The following is a 24469-nucleotide window of genomic DNA, read 5'->3' as shown; positions in this document are numbered from 1 at the left end:
CCTACCCAAGCAATCATGACAGAGTACGTTTATCTCCAGATGGCATTTTAGCAAATATTTACATAGATGTAGTAGTGGCCTTGTTCTTCCAAAGCAAGGTAACCTACTGTGAGGAATATATTCGCGGCACTGGTGTGTGTATGTGTGTTTTTTTAATACTTTTAATACTTTTTAAGTCATATCACTATGATATCTGCAGTGCGGCTGTTTATGGTGATGTTGAGCACCGGGGTATCATGCCGCAGATAGGTAGCGTGATGCCCCACCCAGTCACATTATCCTGACACCAGGCCGACCAGTCCTAACACTAATCTCTTAATGCCGAGTGCCAAGCGAGGCAGCTGTTAGTACCATTTTTGTAAATCTTTGGTATGACTCAGCCAGGGTTAGAAGCCATGACATCTTGCTTTGCATGATATGTATATACTACCTCATCTATAATTATGAAACTAGGTTATCACGACTGATACATATACTGTACTTGATTGCCTTGGTTAAACTTTGTGTTTAATGTTAATTTCTCAGGCAATGCCATGGTTAGAATTGTGAAATTGACAGTGATATGCATCTTGCTTAGTGCAACACCTTTACAACAAAAGAAGCTTATTGTGACCTATATTTTTTCTTTTATTGGTTAAGTTTTTGCATCTAGCAATGACCACATGAGTTTTTGATGTGTTGTGGACTGTATGCATACTATCCTACATATAATTGTGAAATTTGTTGAGAGAGTGTATCTTGAAGTACTGTATCCTTAAGGCATATATAGGTCTCTGTGGTCTTTATTTTGTTTCAGCAACTTTCTTGAAATTTAGTTTTCAAAGTTCATTTATTAGATGCTGTTTTATGTCCCAATCATGAAACTATAATTGGATGCATCTTTATTCATACTATACCCTTATCAATTCAATAAGGTCACTGTAACAAACATTTTATTCTTTATTAACATGGTTAAGTATTTGTTTTAATTCATGAGCACAGATTTGTTCAAGCTATACACATCCCTGTCTATTCAGAAGGCCCATTTTGACCAGTGCATTTCGAAGTAGGACTTAAAGATTATTTATTGGTAAACATTCCATATTAATGACTAGACTGATATTTTAATAGGTTACCCAAAACTAGTTAGGTTTAATATATGGGTCATGCATTGCCATCCAGGGTAAGCTGCTTCACTGTGTCCCTGGGAAAGACTTTTAACTCCTACTTCCTTGATATGATATATCCATTATGGTGCTTTTAAAACCAACACAAAGAAGTAAAACATGTGACTGCATAAAGAAATTAGATGAGTGGACTGCTTGTTCATACATTCCAGGTGAGGCATCAGCTGTAGTGGCCAATCAAGGTAATTACTGACGTATATATTATGCTTAGAAACAGACCTAATGTGTAGGATAGGTCAGCCTTTCTACAGTACTGTAGACTTTAATGTGTAGGATAGGTCAGCCTTTCTACAGTACTGTAGACCCAATGCATAAAAGAGGTCAGTCATTCTACAGTAATGGAGGCCTAATGTGGAGAAGAGGTCAGTCATTTGACAGTACTGTGGACCTAATGCATTGAATAAGTCAGTCTTCAACAGTACCTTAGACCTTAATGCATGGAATTGGTTAGCCTTAATACATTACTATAGACCTAATGTGTAGAAGAGGTCAGGCTTCTACAGTACCTTAGACCTTAATGCATGGAATTGGTCAGCCTTTCTACAGTAATGTAGACCTAATGTGAAGAAGAGGTCATTCTACAGTACTGTAGCCATAATGTGGGGAAGAGGTCATTCTACAGTAATGTAAACCCATTGCATAGAATAGGTCAGTCCTTCTACAGTACTGTAGACTTAATGCATGGAATAGGTCAGCCTTTCTACAGTACTTTAGACTAAGGCATAGAATAGGTCAGTCTTTCTCCAGTACTGTAAACTTAATGCATGGAATAGGTCAGTCTTTCTACAGTACTGTAAACTTAATGCATGGAATAGGTCAGCCTTTCTACAGTACTGTAGACTTAATGCATATATAAGGTCAGTCATTCTACAATACTCTAGACCCAATGCATAGAATAGGTCAGCCTTTCTACAGTATTTTGGAACTAATGCATAGAATAGGTCAGTCATTCTACAGTACTGTAGACACAATTCATAGATCATTCATTCTACATTAATGTAGACCTGATCCATAGAATATTTCAGTCTTTATATAGTATTGTAAACCTAATGCTGTGGAGTCATTCATTCTGCAGTAATGTAGACCTAATCTGTAGAATAAGTCAGTCTTTCTACAGCATTGTGGAACTAATGCATAGAATAGGTCAGCCATTCTACAGTACTCTAGACACAATGCGTAGAATAGGTCATTCATTCTACAGTAATGTAGACCTAATCCATAGAATAGGTCTGTTGTTGCCTCCTGCATGTTATAAGAGGCAACTAATTTATGCAAGAGTCACATTGGTTTAGTAAATTGTGTACCAGACTTACAACTGAAAAGACTGTACAAGCCAATCATCCAATCAGTTCAGTCTGTATTACTACTGTGGTGTGTCCTTGGGTTAGGAACTTGACTCCAGTTGCCTTGGCACTAAATAACCTACTTGTGTTGTTTTACTGTAAAACATCTGATATAGTCATAAATGAGTTTCTACATTCAAATATCCCCTTCAGTAAAACTTATAATATTGGCATTTATAGAAATAATGACACTTGTTTGATATAAGTGAATAATTTTATCACATTGTTCAGCATGTTCAGTAGTTGTTAGAACAAACTTGAAAGAAGAAATATAAAAATGTTAAATCTTTTAGGACTGATGATTTGTACATTAGAGGCATAAGGTCATTGAATCTTGATTGTATTTTTACATTAAAGGCATGTGGCCATTGACCCATCATCGTATTTTAAAACTAGATGTCTTTGGCTTATTGATCTTTCATTGTATTTTGAACTTCATGCTTTTATACCCCTCATTCAGTACCAACTATTTATAGTTGTGTGGACACTGTCTCATCATGGCATTTTTAAACTAAAGGCATGTGGCCATTGACCCATCATCGTATTTTTAAAATAGATGCCTTTGGCTTATTGATCTTTCATTGTGTTTTGAACTTCATGCTTTTATCCCCCTTATTCAGTATGGCCTAAATTTACTAAAATCTCAGTCATGGATCCAGTTTTATGTTTAGTGCATGCATTTTTTGACAAATACATGTTTACTGTATTCTAACACATTGTGAAGCATGAAATAAATATGTGTTTCAGGTTTTATCCAAAAATGTTTTTTTTTAAAAATGGATAAAAAATGAATTTTGAGCCTATAATACCACATTACTTGAAAATCTTATTACTACTCATTCAAGCCAGTTTGTTAAATTATTATGAATTTATCTTTATGTTATTCTAACAATATAAAGTTCGTCCTCAATGAAAATGATGAAGCTTAGACCTTCAACATGGCTGTCATGTTAGCCATCTTGAAAATCTTGTTATCATCACACCTTTTGGAAAAGATGGCTACATTTACATGAGATTTTCACTAAAACATTTCTGACAAAATATAGTTTATCCTAAAGTCACTGATCCAGTGTACAATATGGCTTCCACAGTGGCCATTTTGATAATACTTTTGTCATCTTTTTCTGAATGGTTATATTAATATTTAGTAAGTCTTTTTATGACATTTTGTTGGTCCTAATTAATCTGCAGTTATAACCTTAACAAATAGGAATCATTTCTTTTATTAAGTTATTATGTTTGTATAACTCAACACCAAAGGTTTAGAACAATTGTAAACTGCTGTAGGATATGCATTCTGTCTTTTAGGGAACTATCATTTTAATTTAATATTTTTTTAAATGGTAATGAAAATTAGATTCCGAACATGCTTTGACTGTCCTTACCTTATGTGTTGGGTGTAATGGATAAGGTGTTATCTTGGGCGAAAATAAGAGAGTTATTCCTTGTATAGGCAAGTATGTTTGGACATTTGCTTAGCTGTGTCTGGAAGAGATCTTAAACTAGAATAAAAAACTAGTGTTTCAATATACATTTCAGACATTTTGAAGCAAGGTGGAAATGCTGCTGATGCCGCTGTTGCCACAGCAGCAGCTTTAAATGTGACTGAACCATGTAGTACAGGGATTGGTGGAGATGCTTTCTGTCTTTTTTATGATGCTAAAACCAGAAGTGTGCAGGGGCTGAATGGAAGGTATATTTATGTAATATATTTGATAATGATTATGGCGATGTTCATTTAAGAACCATTAAAAATGAATGCATGTCCGTATCTGTTTGAAACATTTTTTTCTCATATTTTTGATAGTCTCAAGGAGAGAGAGATTTTGGTTCTGTTCGTTTGAAAATGCATGACATTTCCGTTTTACCAAGCAATAGTATCATGAAAATAGCCCATTTTATGCCTATATCATCACCTTTTTTGCTACTATTGGCATTTACCTTTGAGATGAGGATTTTTCTACTGTTTGATAAAGTGTTTACCTTGGTAAAGCAGGGATGATTCCAACAATCTTGGAACCCCCATCCCAGAAATGGATAATTTTTCATCCCAAAGTGAGTATTTTTTTTAATTTTTAACACATTGGCTTACAGTTTCTAATTTCTCTCCCTCATCACTCATAATTTTTGTTGCAGTTTATTTTCATTTGTCCCTTGATCATAGATGAATAATTTCATGATATAGACCAGTATTAGTAATGACATTGTGACAGACTGAAGCTGAGTTGGGATTGGATTTAGTGCAGACTGTGACTGAAATCAGTTGTATGAATGAGATGTTTATTTATAAATTGATAATGTGATTGAATGATGAATCATTCTGATGCTATACTTGTGAACTTACAGTCCAGTGTTGGATTTAACAGTCTGATGCACACCAAGTTAAACAACTGATATAAGGAAATTATATTGTTCCTAACTGGAAATAATCAGAAAATGTAATATCAGTGAGTAATCACAAAAGAATCAACATATGGAACTGATAACAAACATGATCAATATATGGGTCTATCACCATGGATGAACACTGTATAGAATTTATACACAAATATAAGCAATGTATGATTTTATCATTAAAGGTATCAATGTGTAGAATTTATACACAAAATATGAACATTGTATGATTCTGTCACCAAGGGTATCAATATATAATAATAATAATAATGAGGACTTTGTATAGTGCCTAATCTTTAGAAGCTCTAAGCGCTTTACAACATTAGACAACACCTACAAGATAAAAAACATATATAATGATATGATTACAAACACAAACACCATGAGATTAGAAACTATATAAAAAAAACATGCTGAGAATATTTAAGGTAGGAAACATTATTATGTCTTTAAGTTTGTTCTTGCAGTCGAAATAAGTGAGTTTTGAGAGCACTTTTGAATGTGATCACTGTGTCTTTGTGTCAAAGTTCAGTGGGCAATTCATTCCACATTGCTGGGCTCTGGTATGCAAAAGAACGCTGTCCATATGACTTTGTTTTCATAGTGGGAATCATGAGTATACAATTGTCAGAAGAGGAGCGTAAGTATCTTGCTGGTGTGTACACATGGGTGAGGTTGGATAGGTAAATTGGACTAGAGTGCGTCAGTGAAACATAGCACAGAGAACAAAGTTTGTGTTTGATTCTGGATCGAATGGATAGCCAGTGTAGGGTACAGAGCAGCGGGGAGGTGTGCTCCGATCGTGGTACTCTAAGTATGATCTGAGCAGCTGTGTTTTGAAGTTTTTGGAGTAGATATTGAGATGAACCAGACAGAATTGAGTTACAATAGTCCAGTCTTGAAAGTACTAATGAACACACAAGTGTTTTAGTGGCATCAACTGAAAGATATTTGCGAATGGAGCTGATGCGTCTCAGCTCAAGATATGCAGCCTTGCATATGTTCATGACATGGTGCAATGTGAGAGTACTGTCCAGAGTAACACCTAAGTTTCGTACAGACTGTGTGAATTTAATGTTGTTGTTGCTGATATTTATTGTTTGAGGTAAAGGGTGTGAATGAGACAGTCTTTGTGTTGTGATCAGAATGGTCTCAGTTTTGTCGTCATCCATCTGCAGCTGGTTACATGTCATCCATGATTTCACATCAGAAATGCACCTCTCTACACTTTGGATGGTAGGATCAGCTTCAGTGTGATGGCTAATTTTGTATATTTGGGTGTCATCAGCGTACAATTGGTGAGACACTGGATGATGATCTATGACACTTGAGAGTGGCTGAGTGTATAGAATCAAGAGAACAGGTCCAAGAACAGACCCCTGTGGAACACCACAACATAGATCAACTGGGCTGGAGTGTATTCCATTTGCAGACACAATTTGTGTTGTCCTGTTGACCAAGTAGGACTGTATCACGAATGCCAAATACATGCTGGAGATGGTGAAGTAATATATCATGGTCTATTGTGTCAAATGCTGCAGACAAATCAAGGAGGGTGAGGACTGTAATCTTTCCGCTATCCAAAGCAGAGAGAATGTCATTAACTACTTTTAGAAGAGTAGTTTCAGTACTGTGGCAAGGGCGATATGCAGATTGTACATTGCTAAAAAGACTGTTTGAATTCAGATGAGATACAAGCTGGGATAGAACAACCTTTTCTAAGATTTTTTATATGAATGGGAGATTAGAAACTGGGTGGTAGTTCTTTAAATCATTTTGGTTTAGTGTTGGTTTCTTCAGCAGAGGCTTTACAATGGCAGTTTTGAAAAATGATAGGAATTCCCCTGATGAGAGAGAGGTATTAATAACATCAGTTAGTGAAGGCAATACTGGATCTAAGTACTCAAACAGCAGTGATGTTGGAATTGGATCAAGTTCACATGACTTTGATGCACTCTTCATCAGGATTGTATGTATGAAATCCATAGAGACAGGTTCAAATGCTGCTAATGGTTGCCGCTCAAATTCTGTATCCCAGTTGTATGGTGATGACGAGTCAATTGAAATAGTGGTGTCAAGCTTATCTCTAATGGTTTGCACTTTGTCATGGAAGAAATTTGCAAACATGTCCGGAAGGTCAACTGGAGAGAAGGTAGTTGGAAGTGGTGTAGATTTGTTCTTTGACAATAGCTTGTTAGTAATCTCGACAAGCTCTTTGCAGCTGGAACTTTCCATGATCTTAGTAGTGTAGTGGGCTGATTTCGCTGCATGGACTATATTTGTGACATTCTTCTTAGCAGCTTCATAGATTTGCTTATGAATAGTGAGTCTGGTGGAACGCCAAAGCCTCTCAGCTTTACGGTGTTCTCTTTTAGCAGTGCAAAGCTGGTCCCTAACACTGCTATACCATGGAGAACACTTTTGAATTGATACTCTCTGCACTTGGTAGCTGGGGCATGTTTGTCAAGCAATGAACGCAGGCAGTTATCAAGTTGTTCTGCTGTAGGAGGTAAGCAAGTTGTTAGGTTTGCTTGGATGTCATGCATTAGTTTCATTCTATTTATAGAATTTATGCACAAATATGAACAATGTGTGATTTTATCACTAAAGGTATCAATATATAGAATTTATACACAAATATGAACAATGTGTGATTTTATCACTAAAAGTATCAATATATAGATTTTATACACAAATATGAACAATGTATGATTCTGTCACCAAGGGTATCAAAGTATAGAATTTGTACACAAATATGAAAAAGATATGATTCTTTCACCAAGGTGGTCTAAGTTGAGTGAAATTATGAATCATGTGTGTTTCACCCATAAGTAGGCTGAATGTATTATTGTTTTCACCTATACAGTTGATATCAAATTATTGATTTGACTCAACAGAGATACTGAATTAGTGATTTCATTCATATAGTGATATTGAATAATAATGATTCAGAAATGAAACAAGGTAACTCGTGGCTTCCAGTTGACGAGCATGAATTAATTCCAATTCCATAGCTCTCTTAGAATGGTTTGAGAGCAATTACACTTGGCTTACCCATCCCAGTCTGCTGAATGGTTTCTTGAGAGCCTCCATATTTCTTGCAGACATGATGGTCCAGAAGTTTTGGTCCCTCAATGCAAATAAACAAATGTAGTGATATGTTATGCATGCATGCACATAAATTGGCTTCATTGCACATTAAATGATTTCATCATAACTACTGTACAGATTCTTTTTGTAAGAACAACGTTGGTACCTGAATCTTAGTCCGATAATAATAATCTCACTGAATTATAAGAACTTGAGCATTACTCATTATTCATTGCTTGCAATATGTAATTGAATTCAGTTCTGTCTGCCCAGTTATAAAAATGGCTAACTGGAAAGAGCACAGACTGTGGTCTGTCTGATAGCATGGCATTATGAGAAATTGGTCTGTCTGATAACATGGCATTATGTGAAATTGGTCTGACTGATAGCATGGCATTATGTGAAATTGGTCTGACTGATAGCATGGCATATGTGAAATTGGTCTGTCTGATAGCATGGCATTATGTGAAATTGATCTGACTGATAGCATGGCATTATGTGAAATTGGTCTGACTGATAACTGATTGATTGATTAATTGATTATTTTTTAACGGCGCATCAGCACTTTTAGGCTATTTAGCGCCAAACAAAGTGTTATTTGTATAATCTTTTAAAACTTATAAAAGGTCCTATATCGACCAGCGATATAAAAGAACAAATGGTTGAAATTAAAAACGGTAAGATGGTAACGTTGCAAAATAAAGCTTCCCGATCAACGGGAGATGTAAAAAAGATGAATAGGTATTAAAATGGGACGGTACATATATTGCATAAAACTGCATAAGGTGATAGCATAAAAGTCAGAGTTTAAAGTAAATATTTACGGCTTTCAAGAACTCTATAATACGAGTGATGTTTATATTATCAAAAAGTTCTTTCATGTCATGCACAATGTAATAACGATCGCGCGTAGGTTGTAGGTCAAATAGGTTGTTGATCTGACTGATAGCATGGCATTATGTGAAATTGGTCTGATTGATAGCATGGCATTATGTGAAATTGGTCTGACTGATAGCATGGCATTATGTGAAATTGGTCTGTCTGATAGCATGGCATTATGTGAAATTGGTCTGTCTGATAGCATGGCATTATATGAAATTGGTCTGACTGATAGCATGGCATTATGTGAAATTGGTCAGACTATGTAAAATTTAGAATTATGAAACATCCAATATATGGAACAATTTTATCGTGTAAAATGGATAGCAAAAAAGAAGGTAATTTTATATTTCACTTTCCTCTACAGCTGTAGATTGCTCCTTTAAAGCAGACAGTTTCCTGACAGAACTCATTGTATTGTGATAAATAAGAGTTTGTTCTACCTTAGTTGTAATTGAAAATCCACAGCCAGAGAACTTAGGTAATCAGGTTTCATTTTGCAAGCACGTTACTCATGCATCACTTGGTAAACTGAGGTAAGTATTTTGAAACAGATGAAGACAAAATTAAACTACCTTTGGGAGTTTGCTTTATGCAGCAATGATTCATGAGTATATTTTAGTTCATATCTAATGCATTGATATTAAGTGTGGGTCAGTGGGTGTGTTGGTTTTTTTAATGTAGCTTTTGTAACAAGATAACCGGGTGGGATATTTCGGATTAACAACAGAACATGTTTTGACGACACAGATATATATGGTTTAATGTGGCGATTTATATGATTAGTTAATTATGAAGATGTATGCGTATTTATAATCCAAATATTGGATCTATTTAACATGAAAACGCACAGTTTCAAAGATGGAAAAAATATACAAATAAATTAGTTCAGGAACCCTAAAACACAGGATAAATGATTTCACAAATGATTCAATAACGGAAAGATGAATATAGTGTTCACTCAGATAGTAAACGATGTAAGTCTTTACACATAGTAAAAAAATGTATTCGCTCAGGTAGCGAAATTATGTCACTAAACACAAGGACGGATATACAATCTATCCTTCCAGCCCTGAATAATACACTGGGTCTTACTAACCCAAAATTAGCATACAGCTAATAAAATACATGTGTGGAGATGCACTCTGTCACCCGTGCACCATATCCGCTCCACAGCTCCTCCGAATCAATTTCACAACTGATATAGACTCCGGACCCTCGGAATACTATGATCACTTGAAATATTGGACCCTCCGGACCCCCTGGTCCTTTGATGGCTCTACAGCTGGGTCACCTTAGTCACTCTGGACACTCCGGACGCTTGACATTAGATGCTCCGGCACCTTAAATGCTCCGGACACTCGGACGTTTCTACACTCTGACAACACCGGACACCCTGGATATTCCTACTCTCAGACAACACCGGACACCCCGGATATTCCTACTATCAAAAACAGCTGAAAATATACCCGATACAGTGTACTAAACTTGATACAGACATAACGTAAGGACGTTTTACATGGTAAGTTATAAAGATTATATTATTATGGCAATTACAAAACAGAGGTTCAATAGTAAACCTAACCCTGCTCGATAAGACAATAGTAAACAATTCTTTTAAAAAAAATGTAGCTTTACATTACCAATATAAATCCTGTACTACGTCGCAAGAAGAATAAAAATGCACGCATTATGCTGTATAAAGAAAACTATATAACAAACATGCAAAGGTAAATATGGTAATACACTAGTTATCACTTAAAACCGAAAAATTACTTTCCCCTACAGCTGGAGTTGTGCGAATCCTTTAAGCAGGCCGCTTGCTGACAAAACCATTGGTATTGTAAAGGTCCTTTACATGCAATAACGTATTTATACCTTTAGAATTTTCGTTTTGCCTTATCGAAGGCACCTTGCACGTGTGGCATAGGACGAATCGTACTCACGATTTCGAAATACAATAGACCCTAATATAATCACCCTCGGGTATCGTTGTACAGCGAAAAGAAACGAAACCCGAGTACATGTATTTAATCAACAACATTTACACCATTCCGTGACAATACCTCCCCCCTAAAAAAAAGTGGTATCACTTTAGAACAATCACGGAATGTGAACAATGAATCATTATTAAAACTACCAAATTTCAGACTGAACGAAATGATCTGCTAATTACACCCTACTTTTCCACATTTTCTGACCCTCGAATTGCCTCGATTCGGAAACTGTATGGTTGCAGAGACAACACCCAACGCATCAATCTTGCATTGGTGACCTTTGCTTTATTCAGATATAAAAGCGGCTGATGGTCCGTTTGCAAGGTAAACTCCCTCCCAAAAAGATACGTATGGAATTTTCCTATTCCCCATACTAAACCTAGGCACTCCTTTTCAATCACAGAGTACTTTTTCTCTCTAGGGAGCAATTTCCTACTTGCATAAGCAATGGGCAATTTCATCCCCCCTTGCTCCTGTAGCAAAACAGCCCCAAGGCCCGTATCGGACGCATCAGTCCTCAGTACAAAAGGTTTATCTATTTCCGGCAACTTTAAAATTGGTGCACTTACCAGTTTGTGTTTTAGAGTGTTAAACGCTTTTTCCTGGCATACACCCCATGAAACTTTATTCGGTTGCCCCTTCCTAGTCAAATCCGTTAATGGGCTGGCAATAGCCAAAAAGTTGGGGACGAATTTCCTGTAGAACCCGATTAGACCTAGAAAAGATCTTACTTGTTTTTTTGTTTCTGGTCTAAGGGCATCCCTGATTGCTCCTATTTTATCTGGATGAGGTTGCAACCGGCCTAGTCCACTTACCAGATGTCCCAAACATTCCAGACTGGAATACCCTATGCTACACTTAGTTGGCCTAACTGAAAGATTTGCAACATGAAGTCTATCGAACAGATCCCGTAATACCTTAACATGTTCATCCCATGTATGCGTGTAAACAAAGACGTCGTCTACAAAGCTGTCGACGTTTTCCGTTCCGTTTAACAGTTTGCTCATGAGACGAACACACGATGCACCGGCATTGACTAAACCGAAAAGGCATAACTTTAAATTGAAAAAGTCCTTTGGGAGTCACGAATGCCGTTAACTCGCGGGCATTATCGGTGATGGGTATCTGCCAATATCCCTTGCTTAGATCTAATTTGGAAATGTATTTATGACCTGCCAATTTTGAAAATACACTTTCCATATCTGGCATTGGTTCTGCGTCAAATACGGTGATCTTGTTTAATTGCCGAAAGTCGATGCAAAACCGGTTGGTCCCGTCTTTCTTTCTGACTAACACCACGGGGGACGAGTATGGGGAATTTGAAGGTTCGATCACTCCCTGGACTAACATTTTCATCACTTCTTCGCTGATTGTCTCCCATGCATTAAAGGGTATCGGATATCCTTTTATCCTGATAGGCTCAGTGGTATTCAATTTGATCTTGTGTAGAATTAGACCCGTACGGCCTGGTCTGTCCATGAACACATCTGGATATTTGGACAAAACCTCCATAATCTGTGTGCATTGACCCTCCGATAAATCAGGGCATACATTTATCTGGTCAATACTCTCTTTACCTACGTCCATGGGGTATTCAAGGGGCATTTCTGTGCTGGAGACGAATTCCACTTTGTCACCAGACCTATCCTCTATCACCGCTACGCATACTACATTTAAAATCCCTTTATCAGTCATTTGTCCAGGTCTCGCTACGTAGAGTTTAAGCATATTGGCATGAAAAGTCTTGGACTTCCCCTCCATATCAATGATATAATCCATTTCGCCTTTCACCTGTCTGACTTCATATGGCCCTTTCCATTGGACTAGCAGCTTGTTGTTATTCGTTGGGAGAAGCACCAACACTTGATCGCCTATGTCAAACTTTTTACTCCAAGTTCCTCGGTTGTAGTACTTGGCGTACCTACGACTAGATTTCGCGAGTTCGTCTTGCGCCATTTGACAAGTACTTTCTAATCTTTTGCGCAAATCAACTACGTAATGGTATGTGTCTTAACTTCTTCGTCCGCGACCTCGTCTGTCCACAGTTCACAAAGTATGCGCATAGGACCACGAACTGTCCTACCGTACAATAGTTCAAATGGGGAGAAACCCAAGCTTTCCTGAGGAACCTCACGATATGCGAACAGAATGGCGTTCAGATATCTATCCCAATCCTTCGGTCTTTCCACACACATCCTCCGCAACATTTGCTTCAATGTGCCGTTGAATTTCTCGACCAATCCATTGCACATAGGAGGGTAAGGTGTTGTGCGTAACTGTTTAAGGAACAACAACCTACTAATTTCTGCCATGTGATCTGAGGTGAATTGCGCTCCACGATCCGTAAGAACCTCTTTGGGTACTCCGACCCTGCTGAACATGTCTACGAGCGCTTTGGCTACACGTTCAGTTTCAATTGATGGCAAAGCTATGGCTTCAGGATATCTGGTAGCATAATCTACCAGTGTCAAGATATATCGGTTTTTCCGATCTTTACGCGGAAATATTGGTCCTACAATGTCGATGGCTACTTGTTTGAACGGAGTATCTATCAAGGGCATCTGACCTAACGGTACTCTAGTTACCCTGCCCTTAGAGATTGTCTTCTGGCAAACGTCGCACGAGCGACAGAACCGCGCTATGTCGCTATTGACACCAGGTCAATAAAATTCTCTTAATACCCTATCCGTTGTTTTCTTTACGCCTAAATGACCTGCCATACTTGACTCATGCGCGACCTTTAGTACATGTGCCCTAAATTTCTGGGGAACCACTAGTTGCAAGAACTTCCTATCCGATGTAGAGTATTCCCTGTACATTAAACCCTTTCGAGTAAGGAATTTAGAGGAACCCCCGTTCTTACATTTTCTCACGGTACCCGTTAATGCTTTCTCAGAGGTTGCACGTAAAGACGCGTCACGTTTTTGCTCATTTTGAAATTCTTCGCGGGATATATCAGTAATGGCTTCCAGTACTTTTAACTTACGCAAAGGTTTATTTTCCTCCTTTACCTGAGCCCTAGTTTGCACTGCTTGGATGATAGGGAATCGGAAATCTGCTATGGTTGGGAGTCTAGAACCCGGTACATTGCCAATCGTAAGTTCATAGATCGGGTTGGCTATGCATAAAGCTTCCACAGTCCCGGTCAAAAAAGGTGTTTCTATCATTATCCTTGCAACTGGAACGTGGTCGATTGTCTGGTCAAGTAACATGCAAGGTGATTTAAACCCAAGCAATTGATCATCGCAGACTAGGCTCCATTTCACGACTACAGTAGTGCATCCCGTGTCTCGTAGAACGGTGACTTCTTGTCTGTTGACAGTGCCGTTTGCGGTCGGCACCCATGCCTCTGGAAAAATACATGTGACGATTGATTGGATCACATCGCGACTGGTCTCTGAACGCACCACCGGTTCACGCACCACTTTCCGCTTAACTTGCTGGGAAACATTAAGTTTTCCATTTACCGATCTTCTGCCTCTAATGGCTACCGCTACTTTCTGGACTGGTCCCTTCCGCTTAGGACAATAGTGGGAGATATGACCCACTTCCTTGCAAATGAAACATTGCGTGTCACTCTGCTTCCCCTGGTTACTCCTACCAGATTTATCTGGTTCCCTGGGTTTTCTGTCTTTGACCTGGTTCCCACCTTTGACATCTCGCGTGATGACATTCTGTGAACCTCCCCGAGCTTCGGCGAACAAATCCACCTGTGTGGCCATTTCATGCACATTTGTGAAGGACCTTTCCTTCAAGAATAAATATAACTCCTTGCCACAAGTTGTTAACAATTGGTCACGAAGCAAGAAATCGATAAGACCCTCAAATGTCTTGACGACTTTACCACATTCCACCCATCGCTGCAAATAATTGCAAGTCCTACTGACGAACTGGGTGAATGTTTCGCCTCTCTCTGGTTTACTATACTTAAACTTCTTGCGAAACCTTTGCTCGGTTAGTTCATATTTCTTGAGAAGTGCCTCTTTCAACACGAGGTAATTGAGCAAATCGGCCGTGGATAAACGCAAATACACGTCTAACGCTTTACCTTTCAATAACGCGCTAAGATGGAGCGGCCAATCGTCTTTCTTCCATTTTTGTACCGTAGCATACCTCTCAAATCTATTTAGATAACTATCCATATTATCTTTATCGTCTTCAAATGGGGGCAATTTTGGTCCTCTCAGTTTAACATCATGTTCCCCCTCTTTGTTAGCTTGCAGTAGCTCAGAATTTCTTAGATGTTCCCTCTGCCGATTTCTATCTTCCCCTTCTAACTTCTCCCTCTCTGCTTCCCTTTCCCATTCTATCCTTTCCCTCTCAGCCTGTTTCTCTAGTTTAGTCTTACCCTTTAATTCTGTCATTTCCCTTTTGGTTTCCCTTTTTTCCCTTTCTATTTGTTGTTCCCTTTCAAATTTTTCCCTTTCTATTTGTTGTTCCCTTTCAAATTTTTCCCTTTCTATTTGTTGTTCCCTTTCAATTTTTTCCCTTTCTAATTCCCTCTCCTTTAATCTTTGGTCCCTCTCCCAGGCTTGTTCTTCATGCACGAAATTTCTAAAGGACTCCCCCTCATAACCAAACTATTTCCCCAGTTCTACCAGTTCTTTCATAGAAGACATTTCAAAAGTTTGGTGGTGACCAACCTTAAAGTGCAGTTTTATACAAAACACGTAATTACCACAAACCGTATTTTCTTTCACGAAATGCAACAAAAATATTAAATACAAAAAATAAAGTAATATTAGGTATCTACCTAACCTTGGTGCTTTGTCAAGCGCATCTGAAACACACAAAAAGCATACAAATATAATAAAACAATTTCAGTGCTCTGTTATATCTGAAATGATCCCACTTCTGACACCATTTGTAACAAGATAACCGGGTGGGATATTTCGGATTAACAACAGAACACGTTTTGATGACACAGATATATCTGGTTTAATGTGACGATTTATATGAGTAGTGGATTATGAAGATGTATGCGTATTTATAATCCAAATATTGGATCTATTTAACATAAAAACACACAGTTTCAAAGATGGAAAAAATATACAAATAAATTAGTTCAGGAACCCTAAAACACAGGATAAATGATTTCACAAATGATTCAAAAATGGAAAGATGAATATAGTGTTCACTCAGATAGTAAACGATGTAAGTCTTTACACATAGTAAAAAAATGTATTCGCTCAGGTAGCGAAATTATGTCACTAAACACAAGGATGGATATACAATCTATCCTTCCAGCCCTGAATAATACACTGGGTATTACTAACCCAAAATTAGCATACAGCTAATAAAATACATGTGTGGAGATGCACTCCGTCACCCGTGCACCATATCCGCTCCACAGCTCCTCCGAATCAATTTCACAACTGATATAGACTCCGGACCCTCGGAATACTATGATCACTTGAAATATTAGACCCTCCGGACCCCCTGGTCCTTTGATGGCTCTACAGCTGGGTCACCTTAGTCACTCTGGACACTCCGGACGCTTGACATTAGACGCTCCGGCACCTTAAACGCTCCGGACACTCGGACGTTTCTACACTCTGACAACACCGGACACCCCGGATATTCCTACTCTCAGACAACACCGGACACCCCAGATATTCCTACTCTCAGACAACACCGGACACCCCAGATATTCCTACCATCAAAAACAGCTGAAAATATACCCGATACAGTGTACTAAACTTGATACAGACATAACGTAAGGACGTTTTACATGGTAAGTTATAAAGATTATATTATTATGGCAATTACAAAACAGAGGTTCAATAGTAAACCTAACCCTGCTCGATAAGACAATAGTAAACAATTCTTTTAAAAAAAAATGTAGCTTTACATTACCAGTATAAATCCTGTACTACGTCGCAACAAGAATAAAAAATGCACGCATTATGCTGTATAAAGAAAACTATATAACAAACATGCAAAGGTAAATATGGTAATACACTACTTATCACTTAAAACCGAAAAATTACCTTCCCCTACAGCTGGAGTTGTGCGAATCCTTTAAGCAGGCCGCTTGCTGACAAAACCATTGGTATTGTAAAGGTCCTTTAATGCAATAACGTATTTATACCTTTAGAATTTTCGTTTTGCCTTATCGAAGGCACCTTGCACGTGTGGCATAGGACGAATCGTACTCACGATTTCGAAATACAATAGACCCTAATATAATCACCCTCGGGTATCGTTGTACAGTGAAAAGAAACGAAACCCGAGTACATGTATTTAATTAACAACATTTACACCATTCCGTGACAGCTTTAACAATTTTCCAGTCATATTGCTACGATGTTTGCAGTATGGCAATTTATACCTCTCCTCTTAAATAATGTGAAAACACTTTTAGAAAATATAAATGAAATGTGAACAAAAACAACATGCACTGAAACTTATTATTTATATAACCAGAATATCCTGGTAAAAAAGTCTGCAAATCACACTCTTCCCAAGTAATTTATCCCTGCAGTTTCAGACCCTCAGATCTCTTGGATCCAGAATTTATATGGCTAAAAATAAAAAGCCTATCAACCCAAAATATCTCACATATCACAGAACTTGTTGCTTCCTGGCCATCCATGGTTTCAATAACAACTACGACTCGTTGAACAAACCCTTTCCATTTCAGATGATTGGGTGAGATTTTACTCCACTTACATTTGTCACATTCTGTCATTATGATCTGCACCTTGAAAATGTCTATCTTTATTACACAAGTGTTCTCAGGTTCTCTTGGTCTCTGGTCTTAGATTGGTAACCTGTTTTATCGTCTCATGAAACCACATTCTTGGTACCTTCCCGAGCTTCAGCAAAATAGTCAGCCAATTTAGCCATATCCAAAATATTTGTGAAGGATTTTTCCCTCAAAAACAAATCTTAACACAAGTGGTTAAAGAAAGGTCCCTAAGAAAAATGTCTGTAAGACCCTCAACTGTTTTTTTTTCTTTCTATCTTACCACAATCAACCCACCGCTTTAAATAATTTCCTGTTGTAATGACAAACTGGGTGTACGTTTCACTTAATTTGGATTTACTATACCTTAACCTCTTGCGGAACCCTTGCTCAATTAACTTAGATCTCTTAAGGAGTGTGTCTTTCTCATCCCGTTACAATTTAACAAGTCATTCACAGGAAGATGTGAATACACATTTACCTTTTGACATAACTCTGAGATAGAGTAACCATTCATCCTTTCTCCACTTCTGTTCAGTGGCATTTCTTTGAAATCTTTGCAAATAGCTATCCATATGGTCCTTAACATCCTTCAAACAGGTGTAGTTTTTGGCCTCTCATCTTGCTTGAGTTTGAGTCTTGTTCCCATCCATCTTAGTAGTTAATAATTCAAATTTTATCTTATGCTTTCTATCCATATTATAGTCTTCTAACTATGGCTTTCCCACCCTATCCTTTCCTTGTCTGCCTGTTTCTCTATTTTCTTAGCTTGCTTATCTAATTCTACCCTTTTCTGGTATCCGTCTTCATTAATCTCTGTTCCCTTTCCCGAGCCTGCTAACCTCCTGAACAAATTTTCTAACAGACTACACCTCATAACCAAACTATGTGAAGCTCATCTCCTCTAGATCTTTGTTGAAGCAGCTAGTGATATTTTGTTCTTCAGATTAGTGAAGAATTGCATATCCGTCATTATGTCAATGGGAGCTGTCTACTCACTTGTCAGATTTTATGTCAGTGGGAGCTGTCTACTCACTTGTCAGGTTTTTGACAATGCACACATGCTGGAGAATCTGAATGCTTACAAGGTCCACATGAGGGGTTGACTGGGCAGAATAGACACATTATTAGTTTTTCACCTACACAAGGCCCCAAAAAAGTGAAGTTTACGTTGCCTTACATTGATTTCATGACATTATGCCCACCTACCCATTTTGTTTCAGTACAGTGTACTAATAATCAAAGTAAAATGTTTTCCTTTGTATCAATTTTCACTTACCGGTAAAAGAGGAAGGTAAAGAACAGAAACAAAAGTTATAAGTTCTTTTGTCAGTTTTGGTACCTCATTTGACAAAAATAAATACTAGAAATTACTTTGCTATTTCAGGATTTCTACCAAAAAAATTTATTCTTGAAAAACAAATGAAAAATTAAATTTTTCTCAGAAATTGTGAGTATTAAAATCATTACGTCTTTAATCTGTTGAAAGACAAAATAAAACTACGGCGTTGATGAAATGTGACCTGGCACTTGCGATTTGCATTGCCAGTTGCATCAGTACAGTATACACAAATCTAACAACCCACATTTTCATATGTTGTAGAGAAAAAGAAAAAAAAATTAAATGAAAGTCGTATACTGGTTCAACCAGCTGCCAATCCTCATGATTTTGGCGGGAATTTCACAACTTTCTACAGCTATTCATGGAATTATGCCGCATGCCAAAAAATCCCGAATTCCCCAATTCTCAGTTACTTTAAATTTTCCCGTTAAGTGCTAGTCATGATATTGGCAGTTGCCGAAATGGTCTGGTTCTATTAGCTGTGATATTAGTAGAACTAGAGCCGATTTGTACAGTTAGACCAGTAGCAAGCATTTTAGCGTATTTTAATATATATATAATATATATATAATGGTGGTGACAAATTCCAAATTTTTGATAAGCAATTGCAACAACCCCACACCCCAGCCTAAATGTCCAAATCTGAAAAATGGGGTGGGAATATTCGGAGGAAACCCAGATTAGAAAATGGACTGCTATTCTTTTAAACCAAATTTGTAGCCCATAGTTATCGAATCTCAGCTTAAATGAGAAATTGTCGTCCCTTGTATTATATATTAAAAAATGGTTCAAGCCCCTGTATCAATACAGGTTTGGGGACTGATTTAACGAATTACAAGAAGAAGTTGATTTTACAGAAAAATCAGTCCTTGTTTATACAACAGTATATAATTTTGAAGGTCTTTTTGTCAAAATTTAAATCAACCCTTTTGAAAATGTTTTTTAAATGTTGGATTTTAACCAGATCATCTTAAGAAGATTAGGTTGTTTGAAAAATCTTATTTGGGATTTTTTTGGCCCACATAAATTCAGGGTTAAAATCTCTTCTTTACAAGGCAATATTCTAATTATATGCATTTATTGGTTTTTTAATACGGTAATAGGAAATGTTAACTTTCTATTAAGATGCATATACATATTCCGATAGAATTCTTTAGAATTAAAGGTTTGAAAGGAAACAAAACTAATTTATGTTCATTATGTTGTTCCCACTTAGCAACATAATGCAGGTCAGCAGAATAAAATTAGAATTTTTATTTTGTACATTGAAATGACTTTACATGCCAATTTATAGGAGTATTATCAAACTTGTTTTGTGTGATACATTTTGTGGTTTTGTACATGATCGTCTTTTCTGGCTTAGATGTTTTGGAGAGTCTTGAAAGAGAACCATCTTTTGATTTAGAAAATGCATGTTTTATAATCTAAAATGTTCTTTAATTCCATTCAGTGATGGTTATATGTGAACCTTGAAAAAATTAATTTTATCCTGGTAAAACCCTGGAAATGACCTGGAAATTTATCTTCAGAAAAGCATGGGAACCATGTAATATATTAAATATTGTATGCAGGTAGTGAATATATTGCCCGGAAGATACCACAATTCCATAAATTCTCGAGTTTTTCCGAGTTTTAATGAGACAACAGATCACATGGTCCCGGGATGCAATACTAGCCAGTCCTCAAATACAAACAGAAACATGGCGAGCGAGACAGACAGGAGGAGACCAGGTTTGGGTTGCACATTCAGAAGTTGAATCTGCTTCCGAGATATGCTCGTAACTATATCTGTTGAATTGTGTGTCAACAGTGTGTTTGAGACCTGACAGCAGAAAAGTACAACATATATTGGAATTTTAAAAAAGCAATGTACTTATAAAATAAATACTTATACATTGTGTGCTGTACAAAAATGTGATACGGATTAAATGATGGTGCCCAACGTAAAAATTAAAAAATTTACCACAATGCAATAAATTTTCATTTAAGAAGGATGAGGTTCAATCGTATTATATGTAACTGACATATCATTACTTACCACACACACACACACACACACATCACCTAATGACTAATATCTTGAAAATATACATTCAACACTGAAACACTGAGAGATAATACTGAGTTCTGGGCGAAGAGACTAGAACGGGGACCGACTTGTGTGTGGAACAGTATCCATTCCCGGGGAGGTGTAAAAGGCATAGAGAACGGTTTCATCAGTCATAACTTGAGCAATAGTTTTTTATTTTTTTTAAAACATACATAAATCTGCAAAGCAGAAATCATAAGTAATTAATTTAAACATTAAGAAGCTTCTTTCTTATGATTCAATCAGTGTATTTTACATGCAGGCTACAGTTAGCATGTTGACAAATCTGATAGTATATACATGTCTGGTATAAATAGTTTATGTACTGTACTGTTCAGTGCTCAAACAAACAAAAAGTAGGCACAGGCCCCGGGCTGGTGACCTAAATAAACTCACAAGCCCTGACTGAAATCCCACAAGCCTGGACAGTTCATACCTGTCAACTCTCAAGCCGGGAGGAAAACCTCCTGATTTTTGGGGTATTTCCACACCTACCTTCCGATTTCGTAATATCTCCCGATTTTTCACAGAGAACTCCTGATTATTACATAATGTCTGTCAATTTTCATTTCTCAGAAGAAAAAAACCCAAACTATACATAAATAGATATGACATATGCAATCCATAGATGCCATATTCTATTTTATCACTTGTGAATATTGTAGTGACAAAATCAATGCTGAATTTAGGCATAAGCTAAAAAAGCTGCAGCTTAGGGCCTCACTGTCTGAACTCACAGTCTGAAGGGGCCTATCAATTTTATTTTATACCAAATAGGGCCTCTGCAGCTTCCCATAGTTTAGGGCTTCATTATGTCTAAATCTGGCACTGGACGAAATAATTAATATCACATGACAGTTTTTTCTTCAGTAAATAAAATGTTAAGATTAGACATTCACGTAATTTTCAGATTCTTTTTAAGCCACTACAACAGTACTATAGTAAAAAAAAAATTATAAAAAAAATTGTTATCAGTTAGCTTAAATCCCATGAATGAGCACTGTGAATGCTGTCTAATCTTCTCTGCAAACAAAATCGCACCTCCATTTCCGTCAAAGAAATTTGGCCAGTTAACACCTGACATTCCTCTACCGTATATGTAAGGAACAAATACTAATCATACTGAAAATGATAAATAATTTTAAATTTACATTAATACACATGACTGAAATAATACACAGATGGTGCAATTAAAAACAAATCAGCACTGGTTTCAAGGTCAAGCAAAACAACACAGCACTACCAGGGTTAATTACCATGATTAAATTAAATATTCTCCTCCCCCAATATCTATTGTCAACTAGTTAATGTGAAACTTTGATTTTATACCTGACATATTTTCTTTTAATCGCTGATATTAAACTGCCCAAGGGATAGTTTTATATCAGTTCCAATCATTACAGATTACCGTTTATACATACTACATGTAACAGGCATAGACTGAAAGAGTTTTTTTTGTTGGTTTTGGTTATATATAAAAAAAAATTAAAATTTTAAGATTACTGAAAATTATGTTTTTTTAAAACTTGACCATGTCAGGGGTTTAGAATCTTATTTTTAGCAAAGCTTCCATTTTATTAAAATCAGATCTCAATTTCACCAGGGACAGTGGTGATTTGATTTAGGTTGTGCCATGTTAAGGCATGTATGTCAACATCTTGAAACTACATTTTACTCATTTCATCAGCATAATCAAAATTCCTCATGCAAACAATTTGTTTTCAACAAGCCGACGGGCACCTCACTTTTGAATACAGGACGGGCCTGAACTAAAATTAGAGGGGCCCAGGATGTTGGGCTATCAGATTTTTTTAGCACTGCTGGTGTAGATAAAAGATCTGTGAATTGATTGTTGCATTTTATGGTCACTTATTTGGCCTTCTGCCTATTTTCATAACTTACTTGTTTAACACTTTTCCCAGGATTTAAAATATCCAACAGTATGTCTGGAACAGTGCCAACTTTTAGTCTAGGCCTAGCATTTGCAGTTCCTAGAATTGCCATTTTTTCAGGATCCCTCTCCTAACATTCCTTTGAGAAATGTAATGTATGGTGTTTCTTTGAAATCGACTCACAGTAATGTATCCATACTTTCTTTATGTCTTTATCTTTTGGAAAAGAAAAAATAATGTTTTCCACAGCCTTTTCTTAATGAGCACACCCGTAAACAATGCAAAACGGCATTGACTTTTACTCTGGCAACTGCATGTCGGAATGCTGGATTCGCTACTATGAAGTCACATCACGAAAGTAACTGAATAGGCACGAAAATGTTTCATACGAGGTCACAGAAATTCAGCTTCTAGAAGATAGGCCAATATTTAAATATTGGCATTACGGTCGCAGATGATACTTCAGAATAAGGTTTTTATCTATAGTGATTTTATTATTATTCTATATTTCCATTGGTTTCTGGTCCCCTTTAAGGTCGACTTTTGACCCTGATTCAATTTAATCAAATACACTTAAGAGCAGTGCCAAGCTTTCATATGATTAAGATGAATTCTGGAAAGGAAAAAGGTAAAATTACGGTTTGGATCTAATAATATTTGTTACAGGTATGTAAGGAATGAGGGAAAAAGTTAGTAAGCAAGATTTACTAACTTTTGATTGTCATATTTCAAATAAAAAATTCTGGGGTTGCTGCTGGAGGAAGGACCCAGTCTTTAAGAACACTGACCCACAGGAAGCTACTGGCAGCTTTCTCACATAACCATATTAGCCAGGCTGGAGACTCAAACCCACATGGACAGAGGTGATCGGTAGTGTTTGGTAAAGGTAAGCACTTTAGAACACTCAGCCAGCGGGGGACCCTTAGAGTATAATAAGAGGTTAAAAGGTGACTTCTAGAATTAGAAAACAGGTCGCTGACTCATATTACACCTTGGTTAAGCCTCAACGTTGAAAGGCTGGAGTGTGAATGAACATGCAAAACACTATCAAGTTAAGATATATAACAGGATGAAGTTTATTTAGATAACTTCATCATCTCAGAAGTTGTGTTTGTATGTTGATTGAGCTCACTGATTTATATTTTTCCTTGCCATGACCTGTACCTTCATGCTGGGGGATGGGCTGTTATGTCATGATTTACAAAGTTTCATTAAAATATCTTAACTGCTTCAAAAATTAGACACTGGACAAGAATAAAAGTTACAGTTACATTTTTTCTTGTCACATCTATCACATTGATCTCAGAGATATGGCTATGGTATGTGACACACTGTCTAAACATGACTGATAATTGGTTTATGTTTTTCAGTGCTTAAATATTATATTTAAAATAGATGCAGAATTACATTTTGCCTTCAGTCATGACTTTGACTTCAAGACATGGGGTGTGCCAGTTAGTGTGTGACACACTATCTTGTCAAGTATGTACTTGGGCAACATTTCATTAAAGTATTGTAATTAGTTCAGAAGTTATATTTCAGAGAAGACATGACGTACCATCTTGTCAAGTATGTACTTGGGCAACATT

The 24469-nt window shown here is 37.0% G+C and overlaps 1 protein-coding gene across 1 annotated transcript in view; it reads left to right on the top strand.

Annotated features, from left to right (window-relative positions):
- LOC149802653 (uncharacterized) overlaps positions 1-24469 on the top strand; it is a 94899-nt gene that overhangs the window by 3283 nt on the left and 67147 nt on the right. Inside the window, exon 2 of the mRNA XM_089952014.1 lies at positions 4049-4202. Coding sequence (XP_089808140.1) covers positions 4049-4202 — 154 coding nt within the window. The remainder of the gene's footprint in view (positions 1-4048; positions 4203-24469) is intronic.

Source organism: Sinohyriopsis cumingii, chromosome 3 (assembly GCF_028554795.1).
Source record: "Sinohyriopsis cumingii isolate HCF-2022 chromosome 3, ASM2855479v2, whole genome shotgun sequence".
Taxonomy (NCBI): domain Eukaryota; kingdom Metazoa; phylum Mollusca; class Bivalvia; order Unionida; family Unionidae; genus Sinohyriopsis; species Sinohyriopsis cumingii.
The sequence above is the reverse complement of the archived record's forward strand: the minus strand, read 5'-3'. Positions and strand labels throughout refer to the sequence as shown.